Source organism: Lagopus muta, chromosome 4 (genome assembly GCF_023343835.1).
Source record: "Lagopus muta isolate bLagMut1 chromosome 4, bLagMut1 primary, whole genome shotgun sequence".
NCBI lineage: Eukaryota > Metazoa > Chordata > Aves > Galliformes > Phasianidae > Lagopus > Lagopus muta.
This window is the reverse complement of record NC_064436.1, coordinates 15,682,310-15,702,452: the sequence shown is the minus strand read 5'-3', so window position 1 is coordinate 15,702,452 and position 20,143 is coordinate 15,682,310. Positions and strand designations below refer to the sequence as shown.

Below are 20,143 nucleotides of genomic sequence, written 5' to 3'. Positions count from 1 at the left end.
TGGGTTGCCATGTGAGTCCTTTGCCCAGCAGCCCACCATAGAAATACTACTTATTTAATAAAAGGGAGAAGCCTATGGAGTGAAGACTTAGGAGAGCCTCACCTGCTCCCTTGAAAGCAGCAATATGTACACGCCTAAAGGATGCACTCAACCAGCTCTTCCCTTCCCTCTCCCATGCCCAGTGCTCACCCTTTGGTGGCCTCACCCTGCAATGAGTGGCCAAGTTTAAAATGCAGGCTGCTTCTCAGTGCTGCCATGACTTGTGCACAGATTTTTTCTCATCTGCCATTCTGCCACCCGCTGTTTTGGAATTCCCCTCCAGCTGGAAATAAACAAGTATGTGAATAGATCAATAGATGCATAAAATGCTTTTGATGATTAACTTTGCCAGTGGAAAGATGTTAGGTGTTCTGTATGTTACCACAGCGATCAAATCTTAGGGTGGTTCTGAGTATGCTGAAGAGAGCAGAATGGGTTAACAACAGCATGTCTCAGCTAAAGCTTTGCACATCCATAACTTAACCCAAATTTATTCTGTAGTTGTGCAGTAAATCTCTTGGCAGAGGTGGTTTCTAGGTTTCTGCTCTACAGCCACAGCTGTGTGTGTCAGAGGGGTCCCAACTGCACTACCAGAGCAGAAACTACCTCCTCTCTGTCTTGCTGATACCCTGCCCCATGGATCTCTTACTGCCATCTCTTGCCTTAATGAGGTGTTGCCAGCATCATTCACAGAGGCTCTGTTTAGTAGCTAGCCCTAAATGCATTCTTGCTGGTAAACTGGTGATCATGCTTTCCTTGCTCAATTTACCTGTGTGGTACGTCACGTGACTCAATGGAGTAAATCACTGCACCATGTAGGTAGGTCTGACCATCTTTCAGATCAATTTGAAGTGATGGCTTGGATAGCAGAACTCTGTAGTATGCAGGAAAATCTCTTTTATGGCATAAATGTAGCCTAATGCATGTATAATGATTGTCTAATGTAGAAGAGTTTTTCCTATAAGAAACTGATTTTCTTCTTTGTGTTTTCTTTAGACTTTCAAAGGCAGATAATTAAATATGGATGTAGCAATTGATATATCATTTGTAATACCTCAATATGTAGCTACTGGTTGCTTTTTTTAAACTGCTGAGAAAGGGAACTTGGGAGAACTGAGAACTGAAGAGGAGCCCAGTGCAGGCAAGAGGAAAGATTTCTGAAACAAGGCTGAAAATCATTGACCCTGTGGTTTCCCCAGTAGATACCCTAATAGCAAATTGTTGCTTCTCTGAGTTGTCTTGGTAAGTCACTGAGACTGTGTAAAAACAGGCAAATTTAGCCATTAAACTTGAAGCTTTATTCATGATAAATGAAAGATAGGTTCCTTCCCTCATTTTCCTCTTTCTCCTCATTACACGATTGAGGGACTCATTTCCATTTGCATTGCTGTAGCATTTTGAGAAAGCCTTTGAGTGATGTTAATGCCAACAATTCACTGCTTATAGCAAGGCACAGCACTCTTAGTGGGAGATCGTCCTTTGTGCTCAGACACAAATTGTTCTGTAGTGCTGAATCTCCTTGCCAGACAAATCTGACCCTGCAGCCAATACAGCCCAGCTGTATCCCCCTCTTAGAATACCCATTGCTCATAGCACTGTTATTATGCTGGCTGAAAGTGAGGAGGATTGCCCAATACCCTGTCTGTACCAACTGCTCTGAGGGATGCCAAGGTGCAAGCATTCTGATCCAGAGACTGTCATCTCCTCTGCAAAAGCATCCTACTGCTATCAAAGAGTCTGTTACCTCCAACCTTGTGCCTTAAGCTTCCCTGCTCTTAAGACGGTTGTTATTCACCATGCCCATGTTCATAGGAAGGCAGGAGCCTTGGCTGCTTCTCTGGGATGCTGCTGCTGTTTAGCATCAGGATGGCTTGAAGTTGGTGTTCAGGGGTAAAGAGGAGTAAAACTTTGTTTTCCAAGCATCTTGCCAAAAGTAACGTGTCCCAGGTGGCTGCTCAGACCTTGGAGAAACTGTTGGGAGGGAAGGCAATGTCTGCAAAGTGTCAAAGCATCTGGACAAGGGCCTGAGATGGCTTATGAAAGTGCTGTAGCAGCGTGGGATCATGACCTCGGCGTGGAGGGAATGGGAAGGAGTCAAGCAGGGGTGGTGAAAACCTTTGCAAATTAGCTGTGGGGGTTCCAGATGGATGCACTGATCAAGTGGTGGTGACAGCTATTTCTAAATCTGCTGGACCGCCCGCTTGGTTAGAGTTCTCTTCTTCCGTGTTGTTTTGCATAGATGTGACTAGGTAGAGCCTCTTCATAGCTGGCCATGCATTCAGTGTTTTTGACTAAATCAGTTTAATTGCATCTTATGCTCTTTAGACATTTGCTTCCATTTAACAGCCTAATGTAACGTGCTCAATTTAAATCATGGTTTCAACTTGAGCACCCTTCCTTCTGCATTCTTGCAGGCTCAAGATTTTGAATATTATGTTCAAGAACTGAGAACTGGCTTCAAATCAAGGGTTTCAGTAAGGTCCTGTATTTCCCACCAGTGCGTGCTGTGCTGCACGCTGCCACAGAGATCTGTCCAGGGATGCGTTGGCCTCAAAGCAAGCTCAGGAGCCTTAACGCAAGCTGTGATCATCACAGCTGCAGTTTAGACAGCCTCAAGGTTTTGGGAAGTGTGGCAAAAAATGTAGTAGACACCTTGAGGTTTATGGAAGTTATTCCCTATTAGCTGTCTTACTGTTGGAGTTGGTTATTTGCCGTGCGTGCTTGCATCTTTTAACTGTATGTTTGAATTGATTGAGTGAACAGTACCAAAGTTATGACTGATAAGCATATGGGAGGGAGTTGCCCATTGCAGACTTTGTTCTTAGAGCCTGTTTTGAGCGGTATGAATTTGTTGTTGTTTCATGAAATAGTGCACACCTCATATGTATGGGTCTAATTTTAAACTTCTGTTTGTTTGCAGAATAACACAATTTGGAAGCCAGATTCTTGTCAAGATTGCAGTTGCCAAAGCAATGTTGTTACCTGTGAACCTACTATCTGCAAACATCCTCACTGTGACTTTGAGAAGGTAAGGAGCTGCAGCCATCCAAACACCAGCTGAGCACTGGAGTTGCCAGCCCTCTTCTGCTTTAGATTCCTAGAATAGTGACTTGTTAAACTGTCGTGTGGGTATACACACAGTGCACATAAAGATATAGTGGAGGGCATGGGTCCTGCAGTCCCTGTAGAGGTAAAAACTCTTGTTTTAGGGGGGGACAAGAAGAGAATGTAACATGAAGTTTTTCCTGGGACAAATGAGCAGAGATTAGGTGCTACTTATCTCTGTGCAGCACTGTGGCATTCACTGTAGGAAACTATGTTCAGCTGCTTCCATGCAGCTCCTTTGAACCTGAGAATCTGATTCACAGCAGGATTTGGGGTGCGCAGGAAGAAGCAGCGAATTCATGTTTTCCCTCCCAGGGTGTGTGGGACTGTCCAGGGTCAGGAACAGTCATTGTGCTCATTCACTCCTCATTGATGAAAGAATGTGGAAGAAACACACAGGCAGAACCCAGTGTGTGAAGCCTCTGGCCGTAGCATGGTGATGCACCACCTCTGACTGTTTCTACGGCCAGAAACTTGGTGGTAAAATGGCTTGCAGACTGCTGGTGCTCTCAGGGCAGTCTGGTGCCCAAAGAAGGCTCCTGAACTGAGCTGGGACCTCCTAGCATGAGCCCAGCTTCCAGTCACCTTTCATTTGAAGATGGAGTTGGGTCACTGTCAAGCAGGCAGATGGACGCTTTCCACTCTGGTGGACAGCAACAAAGCAGAGATTGTCTTTCACTTTCTTGTGCCTTGTGATGATTGTTGAGCTTCATTGTCTCCTGTTTATCTTTCTCTATCTGAGACTTCGTTAATGGTTATATGTAATTAGCCATGGAACTGGTGCTGCATTAGCATCTGGATTACTAGGATAGAATGCATGAATGATCATGAAAATTAGTGCTTTAAAGAAGCACTGCCAATATAATAATTGTATGGTTTTATAAACCAGGTTGAAATATTTTCCAGTATAACAGTATTAACAGGGAAATAATTCTGATCCTTACTGTTTTCCCCATTATTATCACTGTGTGTTGATTAAAGCAAGACTGAGATACTAGGAATTTTTGTGCTAAAGAGAGAAAAAAATAAGAGTGTTGTTATGGTACACCTAATAATGGGTGGACTAGAGAATGTGTTGTTCATTTAAATGAACAAAAAAAAAGGATAAATGAAAAGGTGGTAACTGTAAAGCTCATAATGGGAAATAGGGCTAGGGTTAGGACAACTTGGGGCATTGCATTTTGGGTTTTAGCAAAGAAAATGATGATACCTCCTGAGCAAGAGCCATCCCTGAGGGGCTGGCCATACCCTTGGGGAAAGGATGTAGAATATCTCCCAATAAACACTCGTGCAGCATTTTGAATAAGGTGGCCTTATTGGTAAAAAATTACTACATTTTATTTCCTGAACCTTCACTGGTTTTGGTTTTCTGTTTCTGTTTTCTTCCTTTCCAGCTGTTGTGTTCATGTCAGTAAATTTGTTTTGGCCTTTTTTTTATCTGTGGGAGAAAAATCCTGCAGGTGATGCCAGGGGCCTCCAGATATGCTGCCATCAGTGACAGACACCCTTTCACAGTGAGATCTAACATGCAGCTGTGATGAGCATGAAAGCATTGCTTTGGAGAGTCCATGGAGATTTTTCAAGGACAGAAGGCTAAGATCTTTCTCAGTGTTAGCTGATGTTTGTACTGCTTTTCCGTTCATGCAGTGAGTCGCTTCCATCAGCATCATCTACTTCCTTGCTGCTGATCTGGATGCAGCGTGCAGTCAGCTTGCTAAGCCCCTAGATGCAAATGCAAAGTGAAGTGGTAGCAGTGGCACCAGACTGTGCTGTGGTTTAGAAGTGCTCAGTAGTTTTCAGTTATTTTTCAGATAGTGTTATTAAAGAGTGCTGATTAGTAAACCAAAGATGTTCAGGTGATGGATGTTTTTCCATTCTGCCAGCCAGCTTGAGCTTCTGGTGTGGCTAAATGTTAGACTGAGGTCCATTCTGTACGTGCAGAAAACGTGTTACGTGTTGAAAAAATTTTGGCTCTACCACATTCCTCAGATAATAATCAGTGAATAATCCTGTTTGTTGTTTTGGATATTTGCTTTCCAGTTACTCTTTATTCTGGTTTGAAAACTATTCCTGCTCAGGATTTACCAATTGCGCTGTTAGAAAGTGTAAATTCCCTTCCTGTTGTTTTGAAGGTAAAAACGTCAAATATAGCAAAATGAGGTAGTTCTCAATGAGGAGTTTCACATAGTAGCATCATATATTTTATTTAATAATACATTCTCTCTTCAAACTGAAAGCACTGGGTATAGCCAAACTCCATATCGTTCCCTTCATGGTAAATTTTCCATTTCACATACACTGCTTATCAGATTCTTGTATCTTTCCAGGGAGAAGTGCTCCAAATAGCCCCAAACAAATGTTGCCCTGAATGTGCCTCCCAAACTGAAGGATATTGCCAGCATGAAGGACAGATCCACAGCGTGAGTACTCTGCCGTGGTCTTTCATGGTGATGAGCCATTCCTGTTCTTAGCTCTCTGATTGTTTCATAGCAGTGTAGGATGCTTTTCTGACGTGAGGAGGAAGGATGGCTTATTGGAGCTGAATTCTGTTACTATCAGATAACATAATGGGATTTTGGTCTTCAAAGTTTGCAAAAATTGTATCACTGCAGTACACAGATATGAGTACAGACTAGGAGAAGAACTCATTGAGAGCAGCCCTGTAGAGAAGGGCTTGGCGGGGTCTCGGTGGATGAAAAGCTGGACATGAGCCAGCAGTGTGCTCTTGCAGCCTAGAAGGCCAGCAATATCCTGGGCTGCATGAAAAGAGGGGTGTCTCGTTGTGGTCTTCCAGTACTTAGAGAGAGTTTACAAGCGAGAGGGTGACTTGACTTCTTGCGCAGTCTGGTAGTGACAGGAGATGGGGGAATGGCTTTAGATTATTCGAGGAAAGATGTAGGCGAGATGTTATGCAGAGGGCAATGAAGTGCAGGAACAGATTGCCCAGAGAGGCTGTGGATCCATTTCTGGAGGTGTTCAAGGCCAGGTTGGACGGGATCCTGGGTAGGCTGACCTAGTGGTTGGCAGCCCTGCCCATGGCAAGGGAGTTGGAGCTAAACAATCTTTGAGGTCCCTTCCAACCTAAGCTATTGTCTGATTTTATGAATGTCATGTCCTGCTTGGCTTAAAGGGAGAAAGTTTCCTTTCCCACTTACTCATTCACTTCACTGTTTCTGTGAATGACTGAAACAATATAGTGATGTTAGGAGAAGCAAAACACATTGTACTTGGCTTATTAGCTTCCCTGAATGAATATTTTCTATCAGCAGTCATGTATGCAGGTAGAGATTGATTGCTATCGTGCACTTGGGTTTCATAATTCTGAATTACTCAAGAATCAGGTTGCAGCATGTGGTTTCACCTAGGGAATCTGGAAGGCCAAAATAGTAAATATAAATGTCTACAAATAAGAAAAAAAGATTCATGGATGATGTTGAATGGTAGGCATGTGAAAGAAAAATGGCTTAACAGGGAACCCAGGTCATATGTCTGCTCTCCTACAGACTTTTCTGTTCAACAAGAAGCAGTTCAGGTCCAAATTTTAAGAAATATGCTGCAGTTCCTAGCACGTATTTAAAATGTCTGGAGTCCAGATACTCTTTTAACGGTCTTTCAGCAACATGGGGCACAACCAGTGTCGATCTGTTGCAAGCTGGACTGAGACTGGACTCAGAGGTCTAGCACATCTATAATTTTCTATTATTTCTTTGTACCTATTTCTTTGGCTGAAGCTACATTGTATTACATTGTATTTCTTGTTGCAATTGGTGCATTTTGTTCTCCTGTACTCTTGCTGCAACTTTTTACGTTTGGTTCTTTGCGAGTCTGTCCGTTTGTACCTAAGTCAGGAGAAGAAGCGCGCCCACCTATGGGGACTGCTGGCATATTTCTGCATATGCTGTATGTCACACCCAAGTTCCAGTATGAGGTGAACATCAAAAAAATTTCTGTTGGCAGTGCAAAGTCTTCTCCTGATGGTTAGCACAGATTGGCCTGAAGGAGGAAGTTTTTTCTTTTGTCATTAAGCCAGCATAGTGCTTTGTGAGTTCTTTCTGCAAGTATTTAGCTAACAACAGTGGCCCTAGTGGTGGCTACATTGGAGAAAACGTCCCCTGGATCTGACAAGGATCTTTTTTCTCCTTGCCTAGTGAATTACTTCATATTTTGTATAAATAAGCGTTTTCTGTTTGTTGGAGAGCATTATAACACACCAACATGTTTCTTCTCAGGCTCGGTGTTACCTCACGTAGCCTTAGGGCAGAGATATTTGTTGCTGCATTAATGAATAGCAAAGCTAATGAGATTTTATTCATAGTGAAGAGCTTAAGTATGTGCGGCACAGGGTGTTCATTGTTGTCAGGTGTGTGTTGGGGCCCCTGTTGAGTATTTTTCTGAAGAGAGCATATCCACCCTATAGAAACAGTAGTGGAGAGGAGATATATCCATTAGACTGGGTCTTTGGTAGGGTTTTACTGCTAGATGTCTGTCTGCATGAGGAAGAAAAAATTAAGATGATCTGCAGGTTTGCTTCTTCACCATTTTTAACCTATTTTTGCCTTAGTGGCACAGCCAGAAGTAAGAGCTACAGTGTATAATGCTTGACTGGGCTGACGGGATAGTAAAGTTACATACTGGTATGGAGAGCTTGAAAGAGAGAAGATGCATTTACAGGACTCAGTGGCAGCTGGATTCATGAATGTATTTTCTTTGCCTTCTTTTGTGTTCTGTCCTGCAGCATGGCACGCAGTGGGCCAGCTCTGGATGTGTCCTGTGCTCCTGTGCCCATGGGAAGGTGAGCTGCACCCCCATAGCCTGCCCAGTCCTCACCTGTGGAAGAGATGAACTGCCATACATTGCCCAGGGAGAATGTTGTCCCATGTGTGTGGGCCTTGGTGGTGAGTATCACATCTGAACAGACTACACTCTGGCTCCCGTGATCCAAGCAGTATCTCCCTGTCTGGAAATACCCTTCTAGTTGCAAATTTAGAAAGCTTTTCTTTTTATGTTCAGTTCCATTGAAGAGACACCGGGGTCAAGTGTTTTGCTTTATTCTCTTTCCATCTTTCAACCTTATCTGTATTTTTAACAGCTTCACCCACAGGCCAATAGCAAGTAGTAAGATTGCAGCATTGAGCCACTGTGCCTAGTATGTCTTTATTTTGGATATTGCAATCTGGAAAAAGAATACAGACACTTACTATATAACGAGAGCACTTGATGCACCTGAAAACTTGAGGTGAAAGTTCCAAAAATATCTGAGCTGTTGGATACCTTATTAAAATCCAGTAGTGGAAGTGCATCCAGAGCTCTTAATTCACAAATCTAAAGCCCTTGAAAACTGTTGAAATTGTTACTTTTATTTTGTGGTTTGGCAAAAGAGAATTTTGAGACCTTGACGTGTTATTATTTCTTAGAACCCTGCTACTTTGATGGCCATTTGTTCCGGGATGGTGAAGAGTGGCGCCTTGGTCGGTGCTCCAAGTGTGTCTGCAGGGATGGAATGACTCAGTGCTTCACAGCTTCCTGCGAGGCTGTTCTGTGCAAACAGGTCAGGACTCAGCAGCCTTCTGGGACACTACTCGTGACTGTCTTCTTTCACTTGGCAAAATCTATTTCTCATGCAAACATACAAGTTAGCAGGGAGATCTGGGTGACTTGAAAAAAGGAGTATTTGTATGTAGAATGATGGATGAGTGTAAACAGTGTAAACAGGCCGTGTTTTTCCCCTATACATTATTTTCCCACCAGCTTATTTGTATCTTGTATATGCTGGCTGATTGAGCACAAGTATGCTCCAAAGAAAAGGGGATTTTGGTTTTATAAAAAAAAAAAAAAAGATGTAGAATCAATCAGAAAATATTTTTATTTCTTTGGGAGAAGGAATGAAAGCGCAAGATTTTAATGAGGGTTATCTTCATGAGCCTAAGTATTTGGCTGGCAGGTTTTGCTTACCATATTTATTTTTCCCAAGAAATCTGGAAATGCAGTTGAAAATATCAGTCAAATTTCACAAGTCAAATGCTGATAAATTCCCCTTAGGTGTAAGATGAAACAGAAGTCTTGGAATGCTTTTCTTACATCTACTTGAAATGAATAAAACAAGTAAGATGGCTTAACCAAGCTCATGCAGTGACTCACTGTTTTAGCCCAACTGGGACATTTCTGTCTCTGAGGTCTATGCTGTGGACAGATTATGAGTTCTTAGCACTTAAGCAGTGATAAAACCAGCCAACACATTACAGAATTGTATGCAGTGTTAACATGCTGGTTAGTAAGGACAGCTATGCACAGTACTGTATACTCTATACAAGTGACTTGATTTTTTTTTTGAGTTCTGCTTATTGCATTGCATACTGGAAGTGCTTGAGAGCATGTTGACACCCTTTGGATTTCTTATCCTTGGGGCCACTGTACCAGTTTTCTTAGGCACCTCAGGGTACTGCTTTACTGCAGTACGCAATGCTAAGGACATCTTTGAAATACAGGAAGTGGCTCTCGAGGAATGTCTTTTTATGACCTTGAATTTGTTTTGTAGGGGCTACCATTGCCCATGCTTTTATCTACTGATGTGCTCAAATGTTGAATCAAACTCCCTTGAAACGTTTGCTTCAGCTGAGCACGCCTCCCTGTAGCACTGAGAAGAACAAAAGCAGTAATTATAAATCTTCCTTCCTACTCATGCTTACTCACATTTCTGTTAGTGGACCAGATGTGTTGTTGGTTGTTGGGTTTTTTTTTTTGATAGAAGGAAAAAACACCTGTTTCTCTGCATGCTAATTGTTTTTTCCTGAGATAGTCAATTGCTATTAGTTGACTTAAGTACTGTGCATTAAAACAAATTTATGCCTGCTTTACATCATCTCTTCCCCACCACAAATGGACTGATGTTAACCTGCTGACTGTTTGCACTAATGTTTTATCAGCTATTTATTGGAATTTAATTAGTGGAAACAGAAATGACTGTGTTGTTGCTGTGATGTATCTGAGAATAATCAGCTATGATCTTCCATGTTAATGCAGCAGGAAGCCAATTCTGGTAGTGCTCCACTTATTTCCAACCCAGGTGCCTGGGAAGGAGTGTTCGCAAGATGTGCAGGGATTCTGTTCTGCTCAATCATACCTAAAATTTTCTTGTGTGTTCCTTTATCCCCTTTTTCCTTCTTTACTCCCCATGAAATGCAAATGAATAGCTTCTCCCAACAGAGTTGACACAATTATGAAACACTGATATTCCATCATTCAAATTTACACTGTACCTTTCCCTTGGTGCTGAGTGAGAATAACATACAAAATGCTTGTTGCACACAGAAGGGCACCTGGGTATGTCCCACAGCAGAAGAGGATCTGAGAGGCAGGGCAGGTCCTAACTTTTTAGGAACGTGCTTTCTGTGCGTATGCATCCTCTGAATGTACAAGTTCCTCAAATCTGCCCTCCTCATTTTTTGCTTCCAGTACAAAAAGAGTGTCTGGCAGATGGAGCTCACTCTGTGTACTTGTCTGCAGGGAGCTTTGCTGCTAGTTATCTCTGCCTAGTAAGCTACAAGAAGAGCAAAACAGGATTATGCTGTCTCAACAAAATCCATGGTGAATGAGTTCTTTTAACTCTACTGAGAAACCTGCGGTTGCAAACTTTTGTATGAAATTGTCTACTTTTTCTTTGAAAACTAGTGATGTGGTTAAAAAAAGAGGTGAGATAATAGTTCTTCACATTTCTATGCTATTTCCAATCTAGTCATCCTGATGGGGCTGAAGGGATGTGCTGGTGAACGGTACTTTACCCATTCCAAATCATTGCATGTATGTGGAATTGTAGCAGGGGACCTGGTTTAGAACTGGTGGAATTGTAGTATGAAGGAATGGTTATATTGATGCCAAGTGCCAACTTATTTCAACATGATGTGAATAAGTAATGAAAAACCTTAAATTGGAATACTCTAGTTTTAAGTCTAATTTTAAGCATAATTGTACACTCTCAGCAATGTTGTGGAGGACACCAAAATGTGTGATGAGGTCGACATGCCTAAGGGATGGGATGCCATCCAGAGACACCTAGATGGGATCCAATAGTGGGCCCATGTGAATCTCATGAGGTTCAGCAAAGCCATGGGCAAGGTGTTGCACCTGGTTGTGGCAATCCTGCTCCCAGTACAAACTGGGAGATGTTAGGGTAGAGTGCGGTCCTGCCAATGGGGATTTGAGTGTACTGGTGGGTGGCAAGCTGGACATGAGCCAGCAGTGTGTCCTTGAAGCCCAGAAAGCCAACCGTGTCCTATGCTCCGTCACAAGAAGTGTGTCCAGCAAGTTGAGGGAGGTGATCCTGCCCCTCTACTCTGTGCTGTGAGGCCTCAACTGGATTTCTGCATTCAGAATTGAACTCCTCATTATAGGTGGGACATAGACCTGTTGGCATGCATCCAGAGGAGGGCCACAAAAATAACCCAAGGGATGGTGCACTTCCCTTAGCAGGACAGGCTGAGAGAGCTGGGGCTGTATAGCCTGGAGAAGAGATGTCTCTGTGGAGATACGTGATAACAGCGTTTCAGTATCTAAAGGGAGACTGTAAGAAAGAAAGGAACAGACTCTTTAACAGCATCTGTTGTGTTTAGAACAAGGGGAAATGGTTTCAAACTAAAAGAGAGGAGATTTAGATTGGAATTCCCAGAAAACGGGAAGAAGGAAACATTTGTTGAACTTATACCGTGAAGATGGGCTGCAGACTCTGGAGCCAAAACCAAGCCTTGAGATGACTGTGGCTTATCACATAGATATTAAATGCCTGAAATTCCAGATAGTGATGCTGAATTCCTTGTTAACTTTTCATAAGCTTATTTTATGTGTCTCTACTGCTTCCTATTTAGGATGAAGTTTTGGTTATGTCTCCTGGAAAATGCTGTCCAGAATGTGTTCCAAATTCCTGCTCGGTGTCAGGAAGGGTGTACCAGGTAACCTCTGATGAACTATACCAAGAGTCAACTCTACACACGTTCTGGCACATACCTTTTTTCTTCTCCCTCATGTCTGACTTTCTGCCAGCACTAATAGCATAGTATAAACATTTCTTTTTCTCTTCCTGGACAGCCAGAAGAGTTGAAAGAAATTAGGGCTAGATAAGAATTTGCTGACGAGCAGAAAGGAAGTTTGTGTGGTGAAGCAGATTAGACAGTTATCTTTTCACACTTGTTTGATGGAGGAAAGAAGAAAGCCCTAGTGAAGGTCAAAGTATTTGTAGCATGTGTGATTTTCTGCTAAGAGCTATTTTTTGCTTATCATATAGTGATGTTGGTGAGGCCTTCACTAGCTTGTAATTAATAAGTCCGTCATTGAGACCTCCTGTCTCCTGCATATTTGCTGATGGTGTAGAGATAACATTTCTTAAGAAGAGTTTGGCATTGAGTACAGATATACAGAAAGAGTCGTATTGAATAGGTTGCATAGATTTCTGGAATGAACTTTGTTGTTTACGAGGACTACTTAACTGTTGTGTACATCTCTTCTATTCTTTTCGAACAGCACGGCGAACAGTGGAAAAAAAATGCCTGCAGTGTATGTGTGTGTCATAGAGGGGCCGTCAGATGTCTGAAAGAAACCTGTGACTCTGTTATTTGTGAGAAGGTAGTTGAAAATCATTCAGTTCTGCTACCTTGACTGCATGTCACTGCACATGTGCTTAGAGTCCCAATGAGCGTGGCTAACAGTTTCCTCTCAGTGGTTCTTGATGCTTTGTAGGGGCAGATCAAAGTGCAGCGTTCTGGGAAGTGCTGTGAGGAGTGTGTGTCTTCCAAGAAAAACTGCTTGTATGATGGCGCTATCAGGTACCATGGTGAGATGTGGAATATTACTCGCTGTGACTTCTGTGTATGTGATGAAGGCCAAGTGACTTGTCACAAAGCAGAGTGTGACAAAGTGGAATGTGCCAAGGTAAGAAAAGTGTTCTTCGAAAATGTTCCTATTAAGTGATTGGTTTACTTCCTTTTTTTCCTTCCAAAGCTGACATTTTGAGACAAAATACCTGCCCTTCTTTTGGAGCTGCTTTTGTGTGTTTACCTTGAAAATGCTTCACAGAAAAGGAGAATGAACTCAGGATATTCTGTGTGAGGTTGACTGCTCACGACATTTGCATTGCGAAGCAAGGCAGGCTGAGTCAGCGGCTCATTTAACTCGGGTTATCTCCCACCCTGCTGTTTGCCTGCTAATGTTAGAGATGTCTAATTTGGGTGACAGCTGGCTTCACCTGGAGCTTAATGTGCAGAGATATGCACAGGGTAGAGATAGTTAACAGCTAAAGAAATCATCAGACAACCAAGTTGGATGGGACTGACAGAGATCATGGAATCCAACTCCTGGCTTCACAGTTCTGCATGCTGCAGTGGCTTTCAGTAAGGTGATTGAGCATCAAAGGCAGTATTCTATTTTTCTCAGTTTTTTCCATGCTATTCTGGGCACGGAAGTGAAGCCAGTGTTTTATGCCCAAGCTGTTTTCTCTAAGTAGCCTGATTATGTTATAGTTGTTCTATAACAGATGTGGAAAATGCATTAGGTAGATAGAAGTGTTTCTTATACACACACTCTTGTGCAAAGACACACATTTTTGGATTGCCTTTTTGCAGTGCAATAAGGCTTCTACCTTACTTCTCACCATGTCTGTTTTAATCAGTGAGTTGGTGGTTGGTTTATACCAGCTACTCTAGAGTCAGTGAAGAGAAAGGAAGGAACTGTAGCAATCTGAGTTTTTTCTCCATAACATGGCTTTCCTAGTGACTGCCTGCATGCTATATTTTGAGCAGTAGTACACTTCTGTTGTGCCTGAAGTCTGCATTTTGCATATAATGGGATCACCAGATTAGATTGTTTAGATGTTCAGAAAAGTTAGAGCTTGCACGCAGGGTCTCAGATGATGTCATGCAGAGAGGATGTATCTAGGGACAGATGCATCTGTTCATCTGAGCCATTGACCCAAACTCTTGTCAGTGGTGTAGTGGTGATGATTATCATGTGACCTTAAAGTGCACAGAGAGATTTTTCTGGATGGAAAGTTGTGATTGTCATAAAATCTTCAACACTTGGCATCTTTTCAAGTCTGCTTCCTCCATGCTTTTAGCTGTAAATTGGATCATTTACACTAACGATGATGGCATGCTGTCATGGCTCAGTAGGGAAAATTATTTAATATTCATGCTCATATCTTAGGTTCTGACAAAGAAACCATTATGCAGAAAAGCCAGGGATATTTTACAGGATGATAGCAGGAGATGATGACACATAAGGTTCAAAAAGAAGGGTTCAAAACGTGAACGTTATCGCTCATGCAGCTCTTTTTCAAACAGGTTCTGAAAAGTAACCAGCTCAAAACCTGAGCATCTCCAAGTGATACAAATTGTCAGAGTATGAACTGCTGCATTTTCAAATTGAATGAAATGTAATTGCTAGGGGGACAGAGGGAGGAAGGCAACGTCCTTTGCTGCAGAGTTTTGTTCCCTCTTGATATATTTGCACAAGGATTTATTATCTTAGTTTCTCTTAGGATAGTTTTCTCAAGTTAGGTATAGTCACAGTTTACTTAAGTAATACAATGTGCATTTAATTAACTGCAATAAAATATTTACTCAAAAAGCAAATTTTTTTTTCCTTTTTTTTTTTTTTGTCCATAGTTAGGAACCTGCATTAACAAATCTGTTGTAAAGCTAGGAACATTTGGATTCTCTTCATTAAGGCACTATTAATTTTCTGGTCACATCATCCTGTTTAAAATGTGATGCCACAGATATGAACTGCAAATCCTAGACAGCTTGACATAGTGGAGTAGCATTACGTGAGGGTAGAATAGAGGCTTAGTTGTTAAATCTTTTGAAAGAAACTTGTGCAGAACTGCCATATGAAAGTGTCTGCAGGGATTCTGACCTAATCTCCAAAAAGCCATTTTGTGAAGGGCACTGGTAAGCTAGGGATACAAGTTACGTGGCAAGCTGGGATAGTTTTAGTTGTAGAAATGGATGCACTCAACCAAGACCACTGAAACTCAGCATCACAAAACCCTGCTGGAACACTTCTCAGGAGCCTGGTATCAAGCACTCCGATGACAATGCTCAGGTATACATTTGAGGAATATCTCCTACAGCCACTCTTTTTTTCTGAGCATTGGCAGAGCAATGTGTTTGTAGGATATTTTTTTGGAGGGAGGATAGTCGTGTTCTTTAACTAGTTGTTTTCAGTTTTCCAGTAGTTTATGTTTACGTGTGTGGGTGGGGATGTAGATGGGGGGAGAAGGGGACAGTTTACAATCCATAGTAATAACATGAGATTCAAATTGCCAACAGCAATTTGAAGTAATGATTTAAGTAACCAAAATATATATAACCAGAAAAGAGAGATTTTAGTTGTGTATGGTCCTCAAAGACTGTTATTTCTTTCTTTTCTTGCACCCTTTGTATAATCAGTGAATATATAGCTGTTATAATTAAGAAATACATGAGAGAGTTTTGTTAAATAGGTTATTACACCAAAAAGAATAGATAAAGTGCTTACCCTTATCCTGGGTTTGCTGGAAAACTCAAAAAGGAGGAATCTCTAGAAAGAGATCCTTCCCCGTTGCTAGTCAGCTCTTAAATGGGTCTAGGAGAGGTGGAGCCAGACTCCACCCCTTCCAGCAGCACAGGTGAATTGCCTTCACCTGTGCTCTCAGGGCTGACTTTTGCTTGCCTCAGATAATCAATCAGAGGTTCAGGCCGTGATTCAGCAGTTGCTATACAACCTTCTCAGAAATGCTTGAGATTTACTAGAGCGTGGCTGGGACTAGCTGTTGGTTTTGGTGAATAGCTGGTGATGTTACTGCACGTAGGTCACGTATAGGTATTAGGTGGCAAGGTGAAAAATATTTTGGAGTGACTGTGCTGGAATGTGTGTCTGGCTGAGGCGAATCAGCAAAGCTGTTTGTTAAACTTTGGTGCTGAGTTTTGCGAGCCAGCCAAAGAAACAAGTAACAGGCTGAAAGGGAAACCAACAATAGTTGTGGAATTTCTTTTGGTATGTGAGCTCCTTGCAAACACTTAATGAACACTTAATAAATCTAATTTAGCCATTCATTCGTAACTTCTTTGTTGTAGTGGTTTTGTAGACTTATGTCTGTTTCATGACTGGCATATATCAGCTCGTCTATATTTGTAATGCGTGAGAATCTGATCTAGAGAAACAACTCATATCAGGAAATAGAAGCTGTTTCTTTTCATAGAATCATAGAATCACCAAGGTTGGAAAAGACCTTCAAGATCATCCAGTCCAACCATTCACCTATTCCCAGTAGCTCCCACTAAACCATGTCCCTCAACACAACATCCAGCCTTTCCTTGAACACCCCCAGGCTCGGTGACTCCACACCTCCCTGGGCAGTCCATTCCAGTGCCTGACCACCCTTTCTGAAAAGTAATACTTCCTCATGTCCAGCCTGAATCTCCCCTGCCGTAGCTTGAAACCATTCCCCCTGGTCCTATCACTAATGACAAGAGAGAAGAGACCGACCCCCAGCTCACTACAGCCTCCCTTCAGGAAGTTATAGAGAGCAATGAGGTCTCCCCTGAGCTTCCTCTTCTCCAGGCTGAACATTCCCAGCTCCTTCAGCCTCTCCTCATATGGCCTGTGTTCCAGACCCCTCACCAGCTTTGTTGCCCTCCTTTGAACACGTTCCAGGGCCTCAATATCTTTCTTGCAGTGAGGGGCCCAAAACTGGACACAGTACTCGAGGTGCGGCCTCACTAGTGCTGAATATAGGGGAACAGGGAACATTTTGAGCTGTGTCCTAATTCCTTAAAACAGAGTCTTCCTTTTTCTGGAATGATCAGCTTCCACTTAAGCGTAAGAAGTTCTGACCAGTCAGGGCACTTCATTTCCTCCTTCTACTGATAAATTATCATCTCCAGACCAGGGTTATTGGTTATACAAGTGTAACCTATGGAGTTCTGCAGTTGAAATGAAGAACAGGATTTTTCCATGTGGCATAAATAGAGCATGTGCTTTGAAACTCTACTGGACAAAAAAAAGCAGAGCATTGGAAATGAAGTTACCTTCATTTGAATGCTTATGCATTCAGATCTTGACAGTGGTTCAGTAAAGGTTCAGTAAAGTCCTGGATAAGGACAGTAAAAAATGGTATTCCTGTTCTCTGTATCTGCTGTGGATTTCACTCGGGTGTTCTTTCTCAGCAAGGTTTAAGGATAGTCTTATCACTGAATTCCCTAGCCTTTTCTGAGGTTTGTTCTGCAATTCAGTATTCATTAAGCACATTTTTCAAACTGTACTTACAGAGATAAAATAGGATGCAGAAAAGATAACATGAAATAGAGACTGAAGATTGCATTCCAGGGCAAGAGCTGCTCTGCCTCTGCATTCTGCAGTATTTTTGGTATTGTTGATTTCGTTTGAATTTCAGCAGACTTTCTCTTCACAGGGTGAAGAATTAATTCACTTAGATGGGAAGTGCTGTCCTGAATGTATTTCAAACAATGGTCACTGTGTTTACAAAGAACATGCCAAAGCTGTAAGTATCATGATACTTTGGAGCAGTAATAGAGAATCCTGCTTATGAAGGTTTGGAGAAGTGACTCTCCCGAGTTCCGAGGAGGACATTATTTTCAGTGCAGCAGAAAAGTAATCTGTTAATATTATCTGCAGATTGCTTTTAAAATGTATGAAATTTGTTACATTTACATTGTTTATATGTGTGCGTCTACTACAGAGAAGATTGGCCTTGCTTTCCTTTCTGCAGTATAATCAATCATTTCCCATTAATATTTAATCTCTGTACTCACTGGTTTCCTGTGCATCTCGTGGAGGTAAAGATACCTTACTTTTGACCTGTTTGGTAGAGGCTGTATAGCAGAGGCAATGCATAATGTTCTGCCTGTATCATTTAATGCAATGTTCACCATGACATGAGTTCATTATTTTACAAATATTTTCAAGGAACTTTCTTCTTAAGTTATACAGAATGAAAACATAAAGTGGTTGAAATATGCCAGTAATGGTCTTCTTATTGCTCAGGTAGATGAGAGTTGGACCTGATTGACGGCTGCTGTTTGTCAACAGATTTGAGAAGAGAAAAATTTAATGCTGTTTGTTGTTGTTGTTGTTTGTTTTAATTTTTAATGCTAGTACTTTACTTTTCTTTCTTGGATCTCTCTCTGACCCAAGTGAGATAAAATATATTAAGATGTTAGATTTATTCAGGTTTGTGCTTTATTCTTTTTGAGAGGAACTGCCACAAAAGCTTCACAAGCATTTAAAATGCTTGCTGACTCGTTTCTGCCTTTTTATTTCTTCACATGGTACCAGCAGAGCCTCAGCCATCAAGGGCAGCTTTGGTGCAGACCCAAAGATGCAGATTGCAGGAGAGGGGACAGAGATTTCTCTCCTTCATTTACCATGCAGCTGGCAGTGTCAGTTTGGATGGTTAGTTCTGAGGAAAGCACCACCTCAGTCTGTGTGGCAAGTCCTTTTGAAGTAGAATAAGGCAACGGAAGAGAGGAGTAAGGAAAGTAAAATACTTTCAAGGTTAGAAGGAGGTTTAAGTGCGTCAAGAAGGTCATTATGCAAATAAATAGATTCAGACCCAGAAGATTTAGGATATCAAACCCATGTTTCTGAACTGTGAGGGAAAAAAAGTGGATGAGTGACGCAGCAAAATTTGGAGACACAAGGAAGTGCTTTGAGTTGGAGAAAAGAGAGGTAAGTGTTAGAAGCAGAAACGACTTAGTGCTAACTGAAAAACATCCCCTTGTGGAGGGACTGCTAAGAGGGAATGTGATCAGGAGGTCACAGGCCATGGACTTTTCTGTGAGCACTTTGCAGATTGCCTTGATTTGGAAAGATAAAGAGGGCAAGAGGTATAGAGACGCGTAGTCTCATGACAACTGGCCTCAGAGCTGAAACAGCCTCAGAGATGTTTAGCTTTCTGCTGTTACTGGTGTAGCCTTGAAGTTTATCTGGGGACTTCCATGCATGAGGAAAAACACCTTTTTTATGCAGAGACTCTCCTTTACCACAGAAGCAGTAAGCAGCAGGGAATCCCTGCTGGATGGCAGACCCGGCATTACTGCTGCGGCGCTATCTTGATTTGGTTTGACTGCGGAGCAGCTATGCTGGTGCTGCAGAGCACTAATCCTGGCTGTTGGATGTCGTATTATGCAGAGTGGAGAGACGTGGAAGGAAGGGCTGTGCAGAGAGTGTGAATGCCGCGATGCAGAGGTGGTCTGCTTTCAGCGCTCCTGTCTGCCCTGCCCACCAGGCAGCATGGCTGTGAGGGAGAAGGGTGATTGCTGTCCACGCTGCCAGCCAGGTATGGACCCAGTGTCTGTTGTTGTGCTTTATCACTTGTATTACTCCTTTATCCCTTTTGTCACTCTTTTTGGGTGGGAGCACATGCATCGTGCACTCATCTGACACACATTTTGGGATCCTGGCTGTCCCTTGTCTCTCTCGTGCTGGTCTGACACACGCAGTGAATTTTAACTTGTCTTCAATCTGCAGCTGCAAAGTAACTGGTTTCTGTAATTCAGTTTACTGGAGAGGCATAGGGCTCCATCCTAAGAATGGAAGTGAGTCCTACTGACTTTGTTTGCTTTAGATGATAGCTTTCTTTTGTCAAGAGTCTCTTCCTGGAGGTGGTGTTTTGAAAGTATTTTGTCTTCTCCTTTTTTTCCAACACAAATTTTATAATGCAGATCACTGTCTTTCCAATCTTAACAAGAGTCTTAGAGCTTATGGGCTGATGATTATTTCTTGAGAGTGTGAAGGAGAAAGAACATGCTTACAGTGCCACAGGCTCACCTGGAGCAGAACAGCTGCTAGATAATAATTGTTTGGAAAAATCAGAATAGCCTTAGCTATAGGTTAATTTTACATATAAATTCATTTTATTCCCCAGGATGTTTTCATTCTCCTTCATTTATGTATTGCAGTTAGTAAGCTTTACATTTTGTAATTGGTAGGCTTTATCTGTGGTTTGCTCATT

The 20,143-nt window shown here is 42.1% G+C and overlaps 1 protein-coding gene across 1 annotated transcript in view; it reads left to right on the top strand.

Annotated features, from left to right (window-relative positions):
• FRAS1 (Fraser extracellular matrix complex subunit 1) overlaps positions 1 to 20,143 on the top strand; it is a 164,455-nt gene that overhangs the window by 51,577 nt on the left and 92,735 nt on the right. The window contains exons 3-11 of the mRNA XM_048940939.1: positions 2,960 to 3,067; positions 5,472 to 5,564; positions 7,880 to 8,039; positions 8,559 to 8,692; positions 12,003 to 12,086; positions 12,655 to 12,756; positions 12,871 to 13,062; positions 17,582 to 17,671; positions 19,321 to 19,468. Of these exons, the coding sequence (XP_048796896.1) occupies positions 2,960 to 3,067; positions 5,472 to 5,564; positions 7,880 to 8,039; positions 8,559 to 8,692; positions 12,003 to 12,086; positions 12,655 to 12,756; positions 12,871 to 13,062; positions 17,582 to 17,671; positions 19,321 to 19,468 (1,111 nt within the window). The remainder of the gene's footprint in view (positions 1 to 2,959; positions 3,068 to 5,471; positions 5,565 to 7,879; positions 8,040 to 8,558; positions 8,693 to 12,002; positions 12,087 to 12,654; positions 12,757 to 12,870; positions 13,063 to 17,581; positions 17,672 to 19,320; positions 19,469 to 20,143) is intronic.